The sequence below is a fragment of the Canis lupus genome, chromosome 21 (genome assembly GCF_048164855.1).
Source record: "Canis lupus baileyi chromosome 21, mCanLup2.hap1, whole genome shotgun sequence".
In the NCBI taxonomy this organism is placed as follows: domain Eukaryota; kingdom Metazoa; phylum Chordata; class Mammalia; order Carnivora; family Canidae; genus Canis; species Canis lupus.
Window position 1 is genome coordinate 19,233,621 of NC_132858.1, and position 14,353 is coordinate 19,247,973.

The 14,353-nt window shown below is 39.8% G+C and overlaps 1 protein-coding gene, 1 non-coding gene and 1 pseudogene across 2 annotated transcripts; all 3 read right to left on the bottom strand.

The window, feature by feature from the left end:
• Nucleotides 1-200: 200 nt before the first annotated feature.
• On the bottom strand, nt 201-303 carry LOC140613683 (U6 spliceosomal RNA). The gene has a single exon (XR_012014575.1). It is a non-coding gene; the product is annotated as a U6 spliceosomal RNA (small nuclear RNA).
• A 4,553-nt stretch (nt 304-4,856) lies between these two features.
• Nucleotides 4,857-5,786, bottom strand: OR10V1 (olfactory receptor family 10 subfamily V member 1). Its single transcript, XM_072791986.1, has one exon. The coding sequence runs from the start codon at nt 5,784-5,786 to the stop codon at nt 4,857-4,859; it is 930 nt and encodes a 309-aa protein (XP_072648087.1).
• A 5,775-nt stretch (nt 5,787-11,561) lies between these two features.
• On the bottom strand, nt 11,562-11,631 carry LOC140613670 (U4 spliceosomal RNA; annotated as a pseudogene).
• Between the last annotated feature and the right edge of the window lie 2,722 nt (nt 11,632-14,353).

Sequence of the window (14,353 nt, forward strand, 5' to 3'; positions counted from 1 at the left end):
GAACTTTTAAGATCTTCTCTCTTAGCGACTATCAAATGTACAACTACAGTCACCATGTTGCACACTACACCCCCAGGACTTATTTATTTCATAACCGGAAGTTTGTACCTTTTGACCCCCTTCACCCATTTTGCCCACTACCCATCCCCTACCTCTGGCAACCACGAATATGTTCTCTGTGAGTTCCATCTTTTGTTTTTAAAAAGATGGAACTCCTCATGAATTTGCATGTCATCCTTATGCAGGCACCATGCTAATCTCAGTCTCATTCCAGTTTTAGTCCATGTGCTGTAAAGTAAGCACTCCTTTCTTTTCAAAGAATGAGAAAGTCACACAGCAACATATGACTTTTTTTTTAAGATTATTTACTTATTTATTTATTCGTAGAGACACAGAGAGAGAGAGAGAGAGAGAGGCAGAGACACAGGCAGAGGAGAAGCAGGTACCATGCAGAGCCTGACGTGGAACTCGATCCAGGGTCTCCAGGATCATGCCCTAGGCTGCAGGCAGCGCTAAACCGCTGCATCACCGGGGCTGCCCAACATCTGGCTTTCAAAAGACCTCAGAATGAAACCACCTTTGGGAGGATGTGACTCCCAAGTCAGAGGCCCACAGAACCCCAGCACTCGGACTTTCTCTCCTACTTGGGAGGACACAAGGCACCTGCTATCCCATTTGGTCATGCCCACATTGTTCATTTTCACTTGCTGATTGGGTAGCAGCTAAAAATCTATTACCATGGGGGTAAGAAAGCGCCACAGAAGCCTGTCCAAGGTGAAGAGAAATGGCCCAAGCATAGACAGAAGTGAATAGAAAGTGGGGGAATTAATGAATCAAAGTCAGTGCTTGTGGATATCTTAGATTTTAACAAGTTTAATCCTCTTATTTTGTAGATACTGGGATGGAGGCTTGAAGGAGGAAAATGACTTTCCTAGGTTACAGCTTCTAGAAACCATGTCTCCATGTCTTCATGTCTCCAGTCTCATGATACTCCTTTCAGAGAAGCATGGTGTAGTTGCTTTGATGCCACATCTATTCCCTGATGCCCATTCCAATAATCCACAACTCCTCTCATCTTTCACAGTCCTCCAGGTTTCTGTCCTGCTTTCCTCTGTCAGTCCTATCCTCATGTCCTCGTGGGATATCCTCCCATCCTCAGTTGAGGACATCCCCGCATCCTTAATCCTCATAATTTATTTTTCTAATGTCTTCAGACTCACCTTTTCTTCATTATCCTCTTTCCTCTTCTAAACACTGCAATACTATAAAAGGATGAAAGAAACATCCTTTTAAGTTTGTTTGGGATTTTCTTCTAGGAATAATTGTGGAGTATGCCTGTCCCTTTGGCTCTTTATTTTTGGAATAAAGAGGAGCAGCACTGGGACACCTGGGTGGCTTAGTGGTTGGGCATTTGTCTTTGGTTCAGGGCATGTCCTGAGATCCAGAGATAGAGTCCCATGTCAGGCTCCCTGTGAGGAGCCTGCTTCTCCCTCTGCCTGTGTCTCTGCCTCTCTCTCTGTGTCTGTCATGAATAAATAAATAAAATCTTAAAAAAAAAAAGAACAGCATCAATAGCATCCACTGTGCAGCAAGTGAAAGTTATAAATTCTCAAAATTTTTCTTTGAATGATGGCAGTTTAAAAATATCCTTGCTAAAATTAGGTTAAATATGGCAAAGTGTATGATCTTCTTTTAATATGCTGTAATAATAGCTACCCACTTCCTTCAGACAGATATTTTATAGTTCCCATTTATATTTCTTATTATCTGTAAGTGTTAGGGAACACAGGACTTACAGATATAGAATCAAATAAAACACTAAAAAATTAGTAGTAGCAATAAATGTTTCAAAAAAGTTTTTAATAAGAATATATATTTATCAGTAATATTAAAAAAATCTGAAAACCAGAAAAGAATAATCTCTGAAGGAAGTCCTGTTCAATTCCACAAATATTTATGAAGTACAAGTGGTACTTGGAAGCAGTGAAGGATACAAGTGGTAGAAAAAGGGTAGAACACAATCCCTTTGTATAAAGAACATAAAATTTTTATGAGCAGCAAGACACCCTTCTTAGATATAATTTATCTCTTCATAGTAAATCAGCTGAATCTCACAAATGCTAGCCACTGCACTAGATGCTGGGAATTCAAGGATAAATGGCATATTCTCCATTCCCAAGGGACTCACAACTATTGAAATATTTCTTTTCCCATTCAGATGAAGGTATAAAAAAATTATAAACAATGGTTTTCAAAACAATAAGATAGCCATTGCAATGCGAATCCCTAATAAAATTCTGGAAATGCATGATTGAATAGGTAATTTATAGACATTTTTAAAAGCCTGATGATTACTGAGAGCCCACAGAAGTGACCCAAGATAAATCATGCCAAATACACTTCACTTTTCAAATAAGGCTTTTAAATGGTTAGCTTTATATCAGTACTGTAGTGTATTTTGATTGTCTGAAAAGATTTGATAGGCTTCCCATGATATCCCTCTTGGAAAGATGTTTATTATGGATTGGATTGTGAGTTGGTTAATTTTTGATGCAAAAATCACCACTTCAAACTAAATGACTTACAATATCAAACAATTTATTTTCCCATGTTTCTGTGGGTCAACATTTTAGGCTTGTTCGGCTGGCTGGTTCTTTTGCTGGAGTCACTAATGTGACTGTAATTATCTGGTAGATCTACTGGCATTGGTCAACGGAACCTCCTTGATGGCTTATCAAGGCTTGATGGCTAGGTGTCATCCTAGCCCCAACTTCTTCATGTGGCAGTCTCAAGGCAGAAGAGAAGACAGACACCAAAGGTAAGTGTAAGCCTATATGTCCAACATATTTGCTAATGTCCCATTGGCCAAAGCAAGTCACATAGCCATGGGGGAGGGGAGCCATCCAGAGGCATGGATCCACTGAGAAGGTCATAATTGTGACACTGTACCACCAGTGGTATTAACTGAGCCCATGTCTAGCTAGTTGGACAACAATTCCCAAATAGGAGGACTACTATAGATGCTCATTTATTGTATTTTATTCTGAATATTGGTTAATGATTTGGGCAAAGGAAATGGAAATATGATTGTAATTTTGACCATGCCACAAAACTATGAGGAATAATATATAAATCCTGAAGATGAATTTAGCAGTTCAGACCACTTGGCCCAAACCAATAAAAAACAAAACAAAACAAAACAAATATATCAGTGTTAAGTGAAAAATTCTATAGGGGCACCAGAGTAGCTCAGTTATTTAAGTGTCGGACTCTTGATTTCAGCTCAGATCATGATCTCAGGGTTGTGAAATTGAGTCCCGCATTGGGCTCTATGCTGGGCATGCAGCCTGCTTAAGATTCTCTCTCTCTCTCTCACTCTCCCTCTGCCCCTCCACTCATACCCTCACTCACTTGCTCTCTTTCTCTTAAAAAGAAAAGGTCCTACATGTATGTTAGAAAAAAAAATTATGGTCAGACAGAATTGAAAGTCATATGAAGTGATATGGAGATTTTATTTGATACCAAATTTATGAGAGACCAAATGATTAAGGTGAATTGATAGAAATGTGGTTCACAGGTCATGAAAAGTAACAGTTCCTCAGAACAAAATATTCCCAGTGCATTGTATTTATTTCTGGGTAAAAACCTGTAGAAGGATATGGAGCTTGGGGAAATCTAGAAGGTGACTGGTGTGAGTACATTTAAATATGATCTCCTGGAGAGAAAACTCTAGATGGAGTATTTGCTCTAGAGAAAAGAAGACTAAAGACTTAAAGAAGATACAAAATCTGTCCTAATACTTGGGAGACCTGTCAGGGAGAAGAAAGCTCTAGAGGGCCAAAATAGGATCAGTGGGAGGAAGTTGCTTATAGATGGATTTCAAACAAGTATGTGGTACTTTAACAACCTGAGTAGTTCAACAAGGAATGTGATGTCTTAGGAGTTAATGATCTCTCTTCTTGAAAGCTCAAGCAGAGTCTGGAACACTGAGCTGCTGTAGGAGGGGTTCTTGAGGAGTCAAGATTCAACGAGGCCCATTTCCTTCTTTCCCCATATCTTCACTTACTGAATTAAATAACATTTTCTTCCATTATTATTACCCTTTTTATTGCTGGGGTGCTCTTTAAAAGTTACGAATAGAATCATGACTTTTCATTTTGGTTAACAACACAAAAAACACCTAAAAAAAAAGGAAAGAAAAACATCCCTCTTTCTTTGCCCAATATTATTGTGTGAAGATAGCTTACACTTTAGATATTTATTTATTTATTTATTTAATTTATTTATTTATAATTTTAAAAAATTCTTTTTTAGAGAAGGAGAGAAGAGGACAGGAGGGGTAGAGAAAGAGGGGGAGAGAGAGAATCTTAAGCTTTACATTGTGGGCTCAGTCTCGCGACCCTGAGATAATGACTTGAGCCAAAATCAAGATTTGGACACTTAAACCAACTGAGCCTCCCAGGTGCCCCTAGATTTTTAAATACTTGTGTTTTCATCTTGGTTACACCTTTTTTTTTTTTTTAAAGCCATTTTAGTTTCCTTTTCTAAAGCATGAAGGCAGTGGTTCTTACTATGGGCTAAGTGAGATAACCCATATAAAGTGCCTAGTATACAGCAGGTGTCCAATAAGTGTTGGTGCTCCCCCATCCATGCCCAGGACATCACACTGCCCTCCATGACACAGCTTTGTTTCAATGACACAGCAGCATTCATCTCTGGTGATCCTAGAAGGGTGGGCCGTGTCCCAGTTTGCTGAGGACATTCCTGGCTCAGGCATGTTGTCCCAGCATAGTTATTAATAGCATCCCTATTTACTCTCAAGCATCCGACTTGGACAGGTCAAGGGATCATCCTATCTAGAACTTCCTCAGTGCCCTCCTTAGGGCATCTTTCAGTTCCCTGTTCCTCATACTGTAGATCAAGGGGTTTAAAATGGGAGTGATGAAAGTGTAGACCACAGACACCACTCGGCCCATCTCAGGAGAGTAGCTGGACCGGGGGGACAAGTAGATAAAGCTGGTGCAGCCATACTGCAGGAGGACCACTAAGATGTGGGAGGAACAGGTAGAGAAGGCTCGGTGGCGCCCTTCTGCTGACCGGATCCGTAAAATGGCTGCCATGATGAAGATGTAGGAGGTGGAGATTAAGGACAGGGGGACGCTCAGGCCGATGAAGCTGATGATGTACAGGGCAGTCTGGTGAGTGTGTGTGTCTGCGCAGGCCAGGCGCATGACTGCAGGCATGTCACAGTAGAAGTGGTGGATCTCGTTGTGGCCACAGAATGGGAGATGGAAGATTAAAATAGTCAGCGGCAGCGACAGCAGGAACCCCAGCACCAGGGACCCGACCATCAGCTCCACACACAAGGGCCAGCTCATGATGCGGGTGTATCTCAGAGGGTAACAGATTGCCACAAACCGGTCGTAAGCCATGACGGCCAGCAGGACACAGTCAGCTCCACCCAAGAAGACGAAGAAGAACATCTGGGCCCCACATCCGGGGATAGAAACAGGAGTTTTGCCCATTGAAAGGAGGTTTGCCAAAGCCAGTGGGGCAATGGCAGAGGTATAGAAGATTTCCAGGACTGCCAGGTTAGCCAGGAAGAAGTACATGGGGATGTGGAGGGAGGGGTTGATCTGGACAAGGACTGCAATTGTGGTGTTTCCACCGAGGCTGGTCAGGTACATCACCAGGAAGGCCACAAAAATCCCCACCTGGATCTTGGGGTCAGCTGAGAATGGGCGAAAGAAGAACTGTATCTTTGCAGTTTTATTTATTTCTTCCATGGGTAGTGTATTTGGTCTGAAAAAGGAAAGATGACATGCGTCTCTAGGCACATCCCATGCAATATGATGCGTTTGCAACTCCCCTGGTTGGTGTTAGAGCACTTTCTGAGGTACCTCAGCGATTGTGTGCACACTTTCAAGTTAGCGCAGATCCTGGAATATTCTAATTCACATGCTTGCCACCCCTCGCCTTTCCTCCTCTACCCTCAAGTACCAAAGCCTGAGAAATCCTCAGTGATGGGGATTCGGATGCTCTTTGCTTTGATGCTGGTGCCTAGCACAGTGCCCGATATAGAAAGTTTTCCAGGGAGTGTTTGCTGAATGAATTAATGAGGTTCAAAGTTACAAAATGGATAAAATAGGGTATTAGTTAATTATGTGAAACCTGAAACAAACACGTTTTAGGAAAGTTTAATTGATTAAAATTGATTGATTTAAAGAGAACCGTGGTACTGCTACATTAATATTACAGCACAAACTTCAATTTAGCTTAACACCAAGAGATGTTATTGATTCATCCTGCTTCCCCTCCTTAATCCAGTTTATTCCTAAATACTGATAGTTTGTCCTTCAAAAATTTCTTGTATCTATTGCCTTGGTCCTTTCCCACTGTCCCAGTCAGTTCTACCCATTGTTATCTTACATTTGGGTTCTTGGGATAGCCTCCTATCTCTACTCCCATTTTTCTTCCTCTTCCCTTCATCATCCATTCTGTTCACCATGATCACATTATCCATCTGCTTTAATGCCTCCTGTTGCTTACATGACAAACTTCGTGCCTCTCTGCTGATTATTCCAGTGTCTCTTGGACCTGATTTATGCTAATTGTACTATAGCCCCAATTATCCCTGTCATGTACCATGTGGTCTACTCATTGGCCTCTTCTCCATCATTCTTCTTCCTGTTTCATATCCTGTTCTCCTTCCAGTTAGAAATCTTATCTTCTCCCTTTTGCCTAATCCAGATGCTGTCCAACTTCCAAATTCTAGGTCATGTTATTCTTCTGTGATGTCCTCCTAGACCACTCCAGTTTAAATCTTTCTCTCTTGTCTCTGAAATTCTGTGTTGCTTAGAGTGTTATGATTTTAGTGCTAATCCACTGTCTTTTACTTTATCTACATGTTCTGTCCCAACGTATATTCCAGGTTCCCTGAAGACAGGGTATCTTATGACAAATTGTCATTTATTCCATGTTAAGTGCTAGGCATGGTGAAAAATGACTTATATGCATTAGTTCCCTTATTCCACAAACTACTTAGGAGGCCTATACTATTATCACCCCATTTTACAGATGAAGACATAGGCTTAAAGAGGTTAGGAAATTTTTGAAGTCGCACAGTAGAAAGTGGGAGAGCCAGGATAGTCTACTTGACCACAGACTTTATTTAATCTTGGTTTATACTACACCATCTCCCTCAATAGTACTTCATATTTCCTACGTGGCTTTGTTATTTGATTATATTTCAGCTATTGGTAGAACTCCAGATGGTCTATCATAAAAAGAGCATCTAAGATCTGAGGCCAAAAATGTTAGATTACAGTATTTTCAGACTTGAGAGGCATAATTACAGTCTAGACTATTGTTTTATCTAATAAATGCTTCCCCCAACAATGCAACAAAAAGAGTCTCTCTTGTTTCTTTTCTTTTTAAGATTTATTTATTTATTTTAGAGAGACAGAGAGAGGGCATGAGTGGGAGGGGCAGAGGGAGAGGGAGAAAGAGTCTTAAGCAGACTCGGCACTGAGCTCAAGTCCTGATACAGTGCTTGATCTCATGACCCTGAGATCACGACCTGAGCCAAAACCAAGAGTCGGATGCTTCTTTGATTGCACCACATAGGCACTCCTCCCTTTTTTTTATATATATATAAGGAGCAGGGAGAAAGGGGTTGGTTAAAAACTATGATATTTGGGTGAAGATGGAGGGAGAGTGTCTTAAAGCAGCCTTCCTGAATGAAGGAACAAAGAAAAGGTCCTCCATGACACAGCACCCAGGATCCTGAGTGATGCCCAAAGGGTTTTCATAGGAACCTGCAGTTTCAGTTTCTTGCCTTCTGGTGGCTAAGAATCTAATCCTCGGGGATCCCTGGGTGGCTCAGCAGTCTAGAGCCTGCCTTTGGCCCAGGGCGTGATCCTGGAGTCCCAGGATCGAGTCCCACGTCAGGCTCCTGGCATGGAGCCTGCTTCTCCCTCCTCCTGTGTCTCTGCCTCTCTTTCTCTCTATGTCTACCACGAATAAATAAATAAATAAATAAATAAATCTTTAAAAAAAAGAATCTAGTCCTCAAACTCACACAATAGCTTTGAAGCAAACCTATGTAGGTGATACAAATGAATAACTCATTTCATAAGGAACTAGAGATGAAAAGTCCCAGTGGTGACTTCTGCTCATTTTTTCCCCTCAGTTACCACCTCTTGATCTTAGGAAGTCCATCCAACCTCTTGGGCATAAATCTACCTATAATCTCAAAGCATTTTGTCTAACTGCAATGCATAGGCTGCATTGGCTTCATTGGCTTCATTTTATTACAAGGTCTAGGAAAGGGAAGAGGAAATTAAATGTAGAGAAATACTATGAAATCCAGGGTTCTGAATAAGAAATCCAAGTACCACATTATCCAGTATACTATCTAAAATATTCTCTTCTTTTTTTTTAAGGTCTTATTTATTTACTTGAGAGAAAGAGAGAACAGGAGCGGGGGCGGGAGGGGCAAAAGGAGAGGGAGGAGCAGACTCCCCTCTGAGCAGGGATACCACTGTGGGGCTCGATCCCAGGACCCCGGGACCAGGACCTGGGCCGAAGGCAGATGCTTAACTGACCAAGCCACCCAGCTGGCCCTCTCTTCATTTCTTTATGCAAAAGTTCCTTACTCATTGTGGTCTCTTCATTGTGACAAGATAAAGATGTAAGTTAGGTTCCATCTGGAAGCTACACCAACGTTAAGTTATGTGAAGTGCCTTTGTCATTACAAAGAAGAATCCAGCTAGACACATTTCACAAGATGGCCTGGAACTTTCAGCTATTCCTTCTATATGATGCCAAAATTTTGAAGCAAATGTTGAGCACGATGCAAGCAGATAACTGAATGTTTCACTAATTATTCTTTATATTAATCTGGGGTGATGGTGGTGGTTGTTTGGATCGATGCATGCCTCCTAAACCAGAATGTGTATATTCTACAGGGCACACAAAGCTCTGTCCAGGACAAAATGAAGTTCCAGGATCAGCATGGTGCAGGTTTCTTAAAAGGTCAATTTTAACTTGAAAATTTTTGGAAAATTATTTCATATAAAAAAGTGGAGATAATATACATTGAAGGAAGAGCTCCATGAATTTTGAGAGATAAAAACATAAGATTTCCATGAGATTTCTTACTTGTGGTTGCTCACCAAGTCCTTAGGAATATAAATCATCTCTCATGCTAATTAATTAATACTTAAGTAGAAAAGTTTTAGATGTACTGGTTTAGACTATAGATTGGCTATTCCCCAGAGAAAAATAATTTTCCAGACTTCCCAAATATACAATTTTGATTTGGAACAGCCCCTCCCTTATTATTCCAAAGAAAACAACCGAAATGGTAGTCAACACTTTCTAAGATAAGTATGGCTCAGAGAAAACTCCCAGAGGACAGTTAGTTTTTGGAAAGATTGTTTATCATCACCTGAGACTGTTTGCCATCATGCAATGAAGAACATGGTTCTTTGTCCTTCATTTATTTCCTGCCCAAGTTGACTAGCATCCCAGAAGGTCACGGATGCTCACAGAATCAGAGCTCTGACATGTTATGTGGTCCATCTCTTCCAAAGAGTTTATCTGAATTGTCCAAGTTTGCACAAATGGGTCATTTTAAAAATTCATCACTTAAATATACAAGGTACTCTAGGAGATGCAAAGATGATTGAGATGCCATCTACACTGGAGTCACAGGAACAAGGCTGTTGGCCAGATTTTCCCTTATTCTTGTTCTGTTTAAAATAGTTGCATTCCCCCCCTCAACCCCTTGTCAGTTTCACTCTATTTAAATTGTAGACAACATTTACAAGGGGAGAAAAGGTGGTTCAAAAGTAGCCTTTTAACTAAGTCAGTAAACTGCCTCTTCCGTTATACAACCAGATCTTGGGACAACGTGTATGTAAAAAACGTATATAATTGGGGAGAGAAAGATGGTAGAAAGTAGGCTGTCTTGGAATTGAATGATGTATGATTGCGAGTGATGTGTGATCGAATCCCAGCTTTGCTACTTACTAGTTTGGGGATCTTGCTAAGTCACTTGCCCTAAGTCCCTGTTTGTTTCGAATAACACTTCACTTGTTTACAAAGGCTGTTGTGAGATGAAAATGAAACGATGCCCATGAAAGAACTTATTGGAATGCCTGGCACGAATTAACTGCTCCATAAAATATGTTGATTCATTGATTCCTTCCATTATCTAACTTGAGACTGAAAAAGATTTAAATTGTTGGGTGGATAGGATACCTGGCAGATCGGTCTGATATTTTCTGGGCAAGATTTTATGTCGCATCTGGTTCCACTTCTAGTTTCCTTTGTCACCTTATATTGCAGAATCTCTCTTTAAATAGAATGGAGAATGAATGACCATTGCCTCAAAAGGTAGCTGTTACAGTTAAAAGAAAGCTTATATAAAATGTCTTGACTCTAGGTTTTTCTGGTCTAACTGACCTACATGGCATATCTATGAGCACAAAGTAGGACTCACCTGAAGAGGAAGATAAAATCTTAACTTGGGAATGTTGATTGTGGGATGAACAGAGGAGGAAGGACAATGCTCTAACCATCACTCACAGGGCGAAAGCCCTGCTTGGAGCACAGGTATTTGTGGCTTTTGGAGATACTCATACCAGCTGTAAGGTCTATTTGTACCTATTCAAAGAAAATGTTCCAACATCAGATGTACTCAGACAAAAGATACATTTGTCCTTATAAGGCATTCTTGGATTTTCTATAAGTGTGAATATATATGAGTTTCATATATGAATTTAAATATCATGCATAAATGAAATTCAAATTTCCTTTACATCTATACGTCTGAAGAGATTAGATGTCTGAACAGATTCTTTACTTTCCGGAAGAGACTTCTGTGAGAATTTTCTGGCAGCAGCATCTGGAAAGAAGGAGCTCCAAAGTGATATCCCTTTAGAGCTAACATGTTGAACCGTATGGAATTTGTTTCTGAAAGCTAATAATGGTAGCACACAGGCAATTTCACATGGTTCAACATAATACCTTTACAAACATAATTTGAAGGTGTCAAATGAAATATTCAGGCATTCAACAAAAATTATTTTCCTACTGCACACCCATGGGTAACATTTATTGGGCACTTGTACACTGTGCCAATCATTGTGCAGGCATCATTTCATGCAAGTGGTCCTACAGTCAATATTAAACGGGTACTTTCATTGTGCATGTTTTTCAAGTGAAGAAATTCAGGCTCCTGGGTTTAACTAACTTGCCCAGCTGTTAAATGGCGAAGTAGCACTTAATTCCTAGGGCAGTTTGGAAGCAAGTGTAAGCTCCTACCATTCAAATAAACTGTATCATCACTGAGCAATGCATTATGTGTGAGGCTGAATGATAGGTGTCCCAGAGAGAAACATTTTAAAAATTTAATTTTCCCTTATCAACAAAACTATTTCATTGGAAAATCATGTGCCACAAGCATTTCTTAGTTTATTATAAAGTCAATGCTCAGTCCCCTAATTTGTGATCTCTCTCCTTTTTGCTCCTTTTCTACTTCCTCACTGTCTACCCATTTTCAATTAGCAATAATCGCACCTCAGATAAATCTCATTGGCTACGACACTGCCGCTGTGCAAAGCCACTGACTACCCATTTAATTAACAATATTTATTTTAATAAATTGTTTAAAAAATATTTGTTAAGGCTCTACTGTATGCAAGGCATAGCTCAAGAATCCAGGAGAAGAAGGAAAAGTGTAGGGAATGAAAGAAGTCAATGTTCAAAGAGTTTGAATTGAGAGCAATAAAAATAGTAAAAGTCAAATTCATTTAAATACTCTCATAAAAGGACAATATGCCAGGGGAGCACAGGCATGTCTCTTGTTGCGACAATGTTTTTTGAAAAACTGCATGTAATTAGAATTATTTTTGAATGCATAAGAGGGATTCTTGATGTGAAGGAAACTTCTAGTCATTCCTTTTTTTAAAAAAAGATTTTTTTTATTCGAGAGAGAGAGAGAGAATACAAGCAGAGAAGAGGGGCATTGGGAGAGGGAGAAGTGGACTCTCCGTTGAGCAGGGAGCCTGATGAGGGGCTCAGTCCCAGGACTTTGAGATCATGACCTGCCCTGAAGGCAGATGTTTAATAGGCTGAGCCACCCAGGCGCTCCTAGTCATTCCTTTTATAATAGAAGTAGATGTTTCCTAATTTTTCAGCTTCTATAAATTTGAAGTTTGGAATGATGGATTTTTTTTTTTAAACTGGAGAAAGTCTTAAAAGTACTGACATCGTATGACATCTGTATGTTTCAGTGCTAGTTACCATGGAACTCTTAATCTGATCTAGAATATGATTCCTTGACCATTTTGGAGAGAATCTCCTCCTTGTCATCCATCAACTTGAAGAGCATGGATTTTACAGTATGCATTCTTGAGTTTGCCTTAAACTGGTATAAAACATTGGTTCTGAGTAGGAGCTGGACTTTGACTCTTTTCCGTGAAAACCCCATCCTTAGCTTCTCTTCCCTGGCTAATGCCTACCACAAGGCTTGGCCCAGTTACAAGCTAGGGATTTTCCTAATCTTCTCAAATCTGGAGGCTGGGAGGAGATTCTTACCTTATACTGGGCTCATGTGGACTGCAAGCTATTGCACATTTACTTAGACCTTTGCTAAACACTGAGGACCCCAGGAGTCTGCCTTTAGGTCCTTCCTTCTGTCCTCAGAGGATCCCTGGGCAGGTATGCTGAGCACTTCTAGATGCATAGATCTCACTGATTCAGGGCACTATGTTAAAACACTTCTCAAACTCAACTGGATTTCTATCTTATCAGACAAAAGGTGTGTTCCCGCCTGCCTTTTTTTTTCTTTGTTTAAAGTAATATCTGGGCTTTACTAACTACATCCCTAAAACGTACCTTCGAAGTTCTCCGGACATTCTGACTTGAAATTATCATTGAATAAAGAGTTCATAACTAATCTGGCTAAAGGGACATCCTTGGTCCCCCGAGATGACTGAGGTCTACCTGGGAAGCATAAAGCAACAAGGTCAAACCCAGTGTTCCTTAAGAATTAAAATTGCATCAGGATTATTCCATTGGTACATCTTCCCTGGGGGTTATCTTTCAGTAACTTGTAGATAAGTTCAGTGATGAGGTCAGTTGGGGGAAAGAAAAATTATTTTCACTGATTTACCTTGAAGTCATGTTTTTAAAAAGATCATTTCTATATGCAGCATTATTATTATTATTTTTTCCACGGGGGAGGACATATTCTGCTCTAGCCTCTGCTCTCTTTGCTTCTGGAAAATTAATTCTTCTTAATTTTACTTTATAGCTCTGATATTTCTTCTTGGTCTTCTTGCTGGCTTCTTCTCTTTCCCTAACTTCCATTCAAGCTGGGTCTCGGTCCTAGGTCTTCTTTTCGCTTATTTTTTTTTTCTTCAGATGATTCAATTTAGTTGTTTGGCTTTAAATAAAAACAACAAAAATAAAAATAAAAAATAAATAAAAACAACAGGCTGATCATTCTCAAATGTGTTATTTCCAGCTAACCTCATCCCTGATCTTCAGAATTGTATATTTACTGTCTATTGACATCTCTATTAGATCACTAATAAGATCTTCTCTTTCATATATCCAACATTGGACTCCACTCACCATCTACTTGGGTGTTGTGTATTGAACCATTCAAATCCTGACAGTAGTCTCTCAATAATATTTGTTGATATTACTAAATACTGATGCTTCATTCAATTTTGTCCAAAGGCATGGTTTTCTTTCAGTGTTCTCTGGAGAAATGAGGAAACATTTAGAACTTTCTTTCTTTCTTTCTTTTTTTTTTTAAAGGTCATTCACCAAATTATGAAATGAGAAGGGATGTTAGAGGTCATCTAACTGTTACCATCTCCCATCCCCATATCTCAAAGTCCCTTTGGGATTACTAATGGAGTTTCCAAGGTAATTTTAATATTTCAAAAGCTCTAACATATGTCATACATTTGATTTTATATTCTTAGAATGTGAGTTGTGAGTCTGAGCCCCTCATTGGGCTCAATGCTGGCCATGAGTCTGCTTAAAATAAAAGGTAAGAGTTAGGTAGGTAGTAATTTTCAAAACATGGGGTTTGGGGGCAATATATTTAAGAATGGCTAAAAGAGTAGGTCTGAATTCGACAGCCTTGGACTTAAACCTTGGCTTAGCCACTGGCAGAGTGTGCCTTTGAGTTCATTTAACTTTCTAAGCCTTACTTACCTTACCTGCAAAGTGGGAATGATAGTACCGCTCCTCTCTCTTAGAGTAGCTATGGAGATTAAATGAGATAATTGAATGAGATGGTGCAGTATTTAGCATGTTATCTAACTCT

What these genes read in the sequence shown, in the direction of transcription:
- OR10V1 (XM_072791986.1), bottom strand. Translation starts at nt 5,786, where the DNA reads ATGGAAGAAATAAATAAAACTGCAAAGATACAGTTCTTCTTTCGCCCA.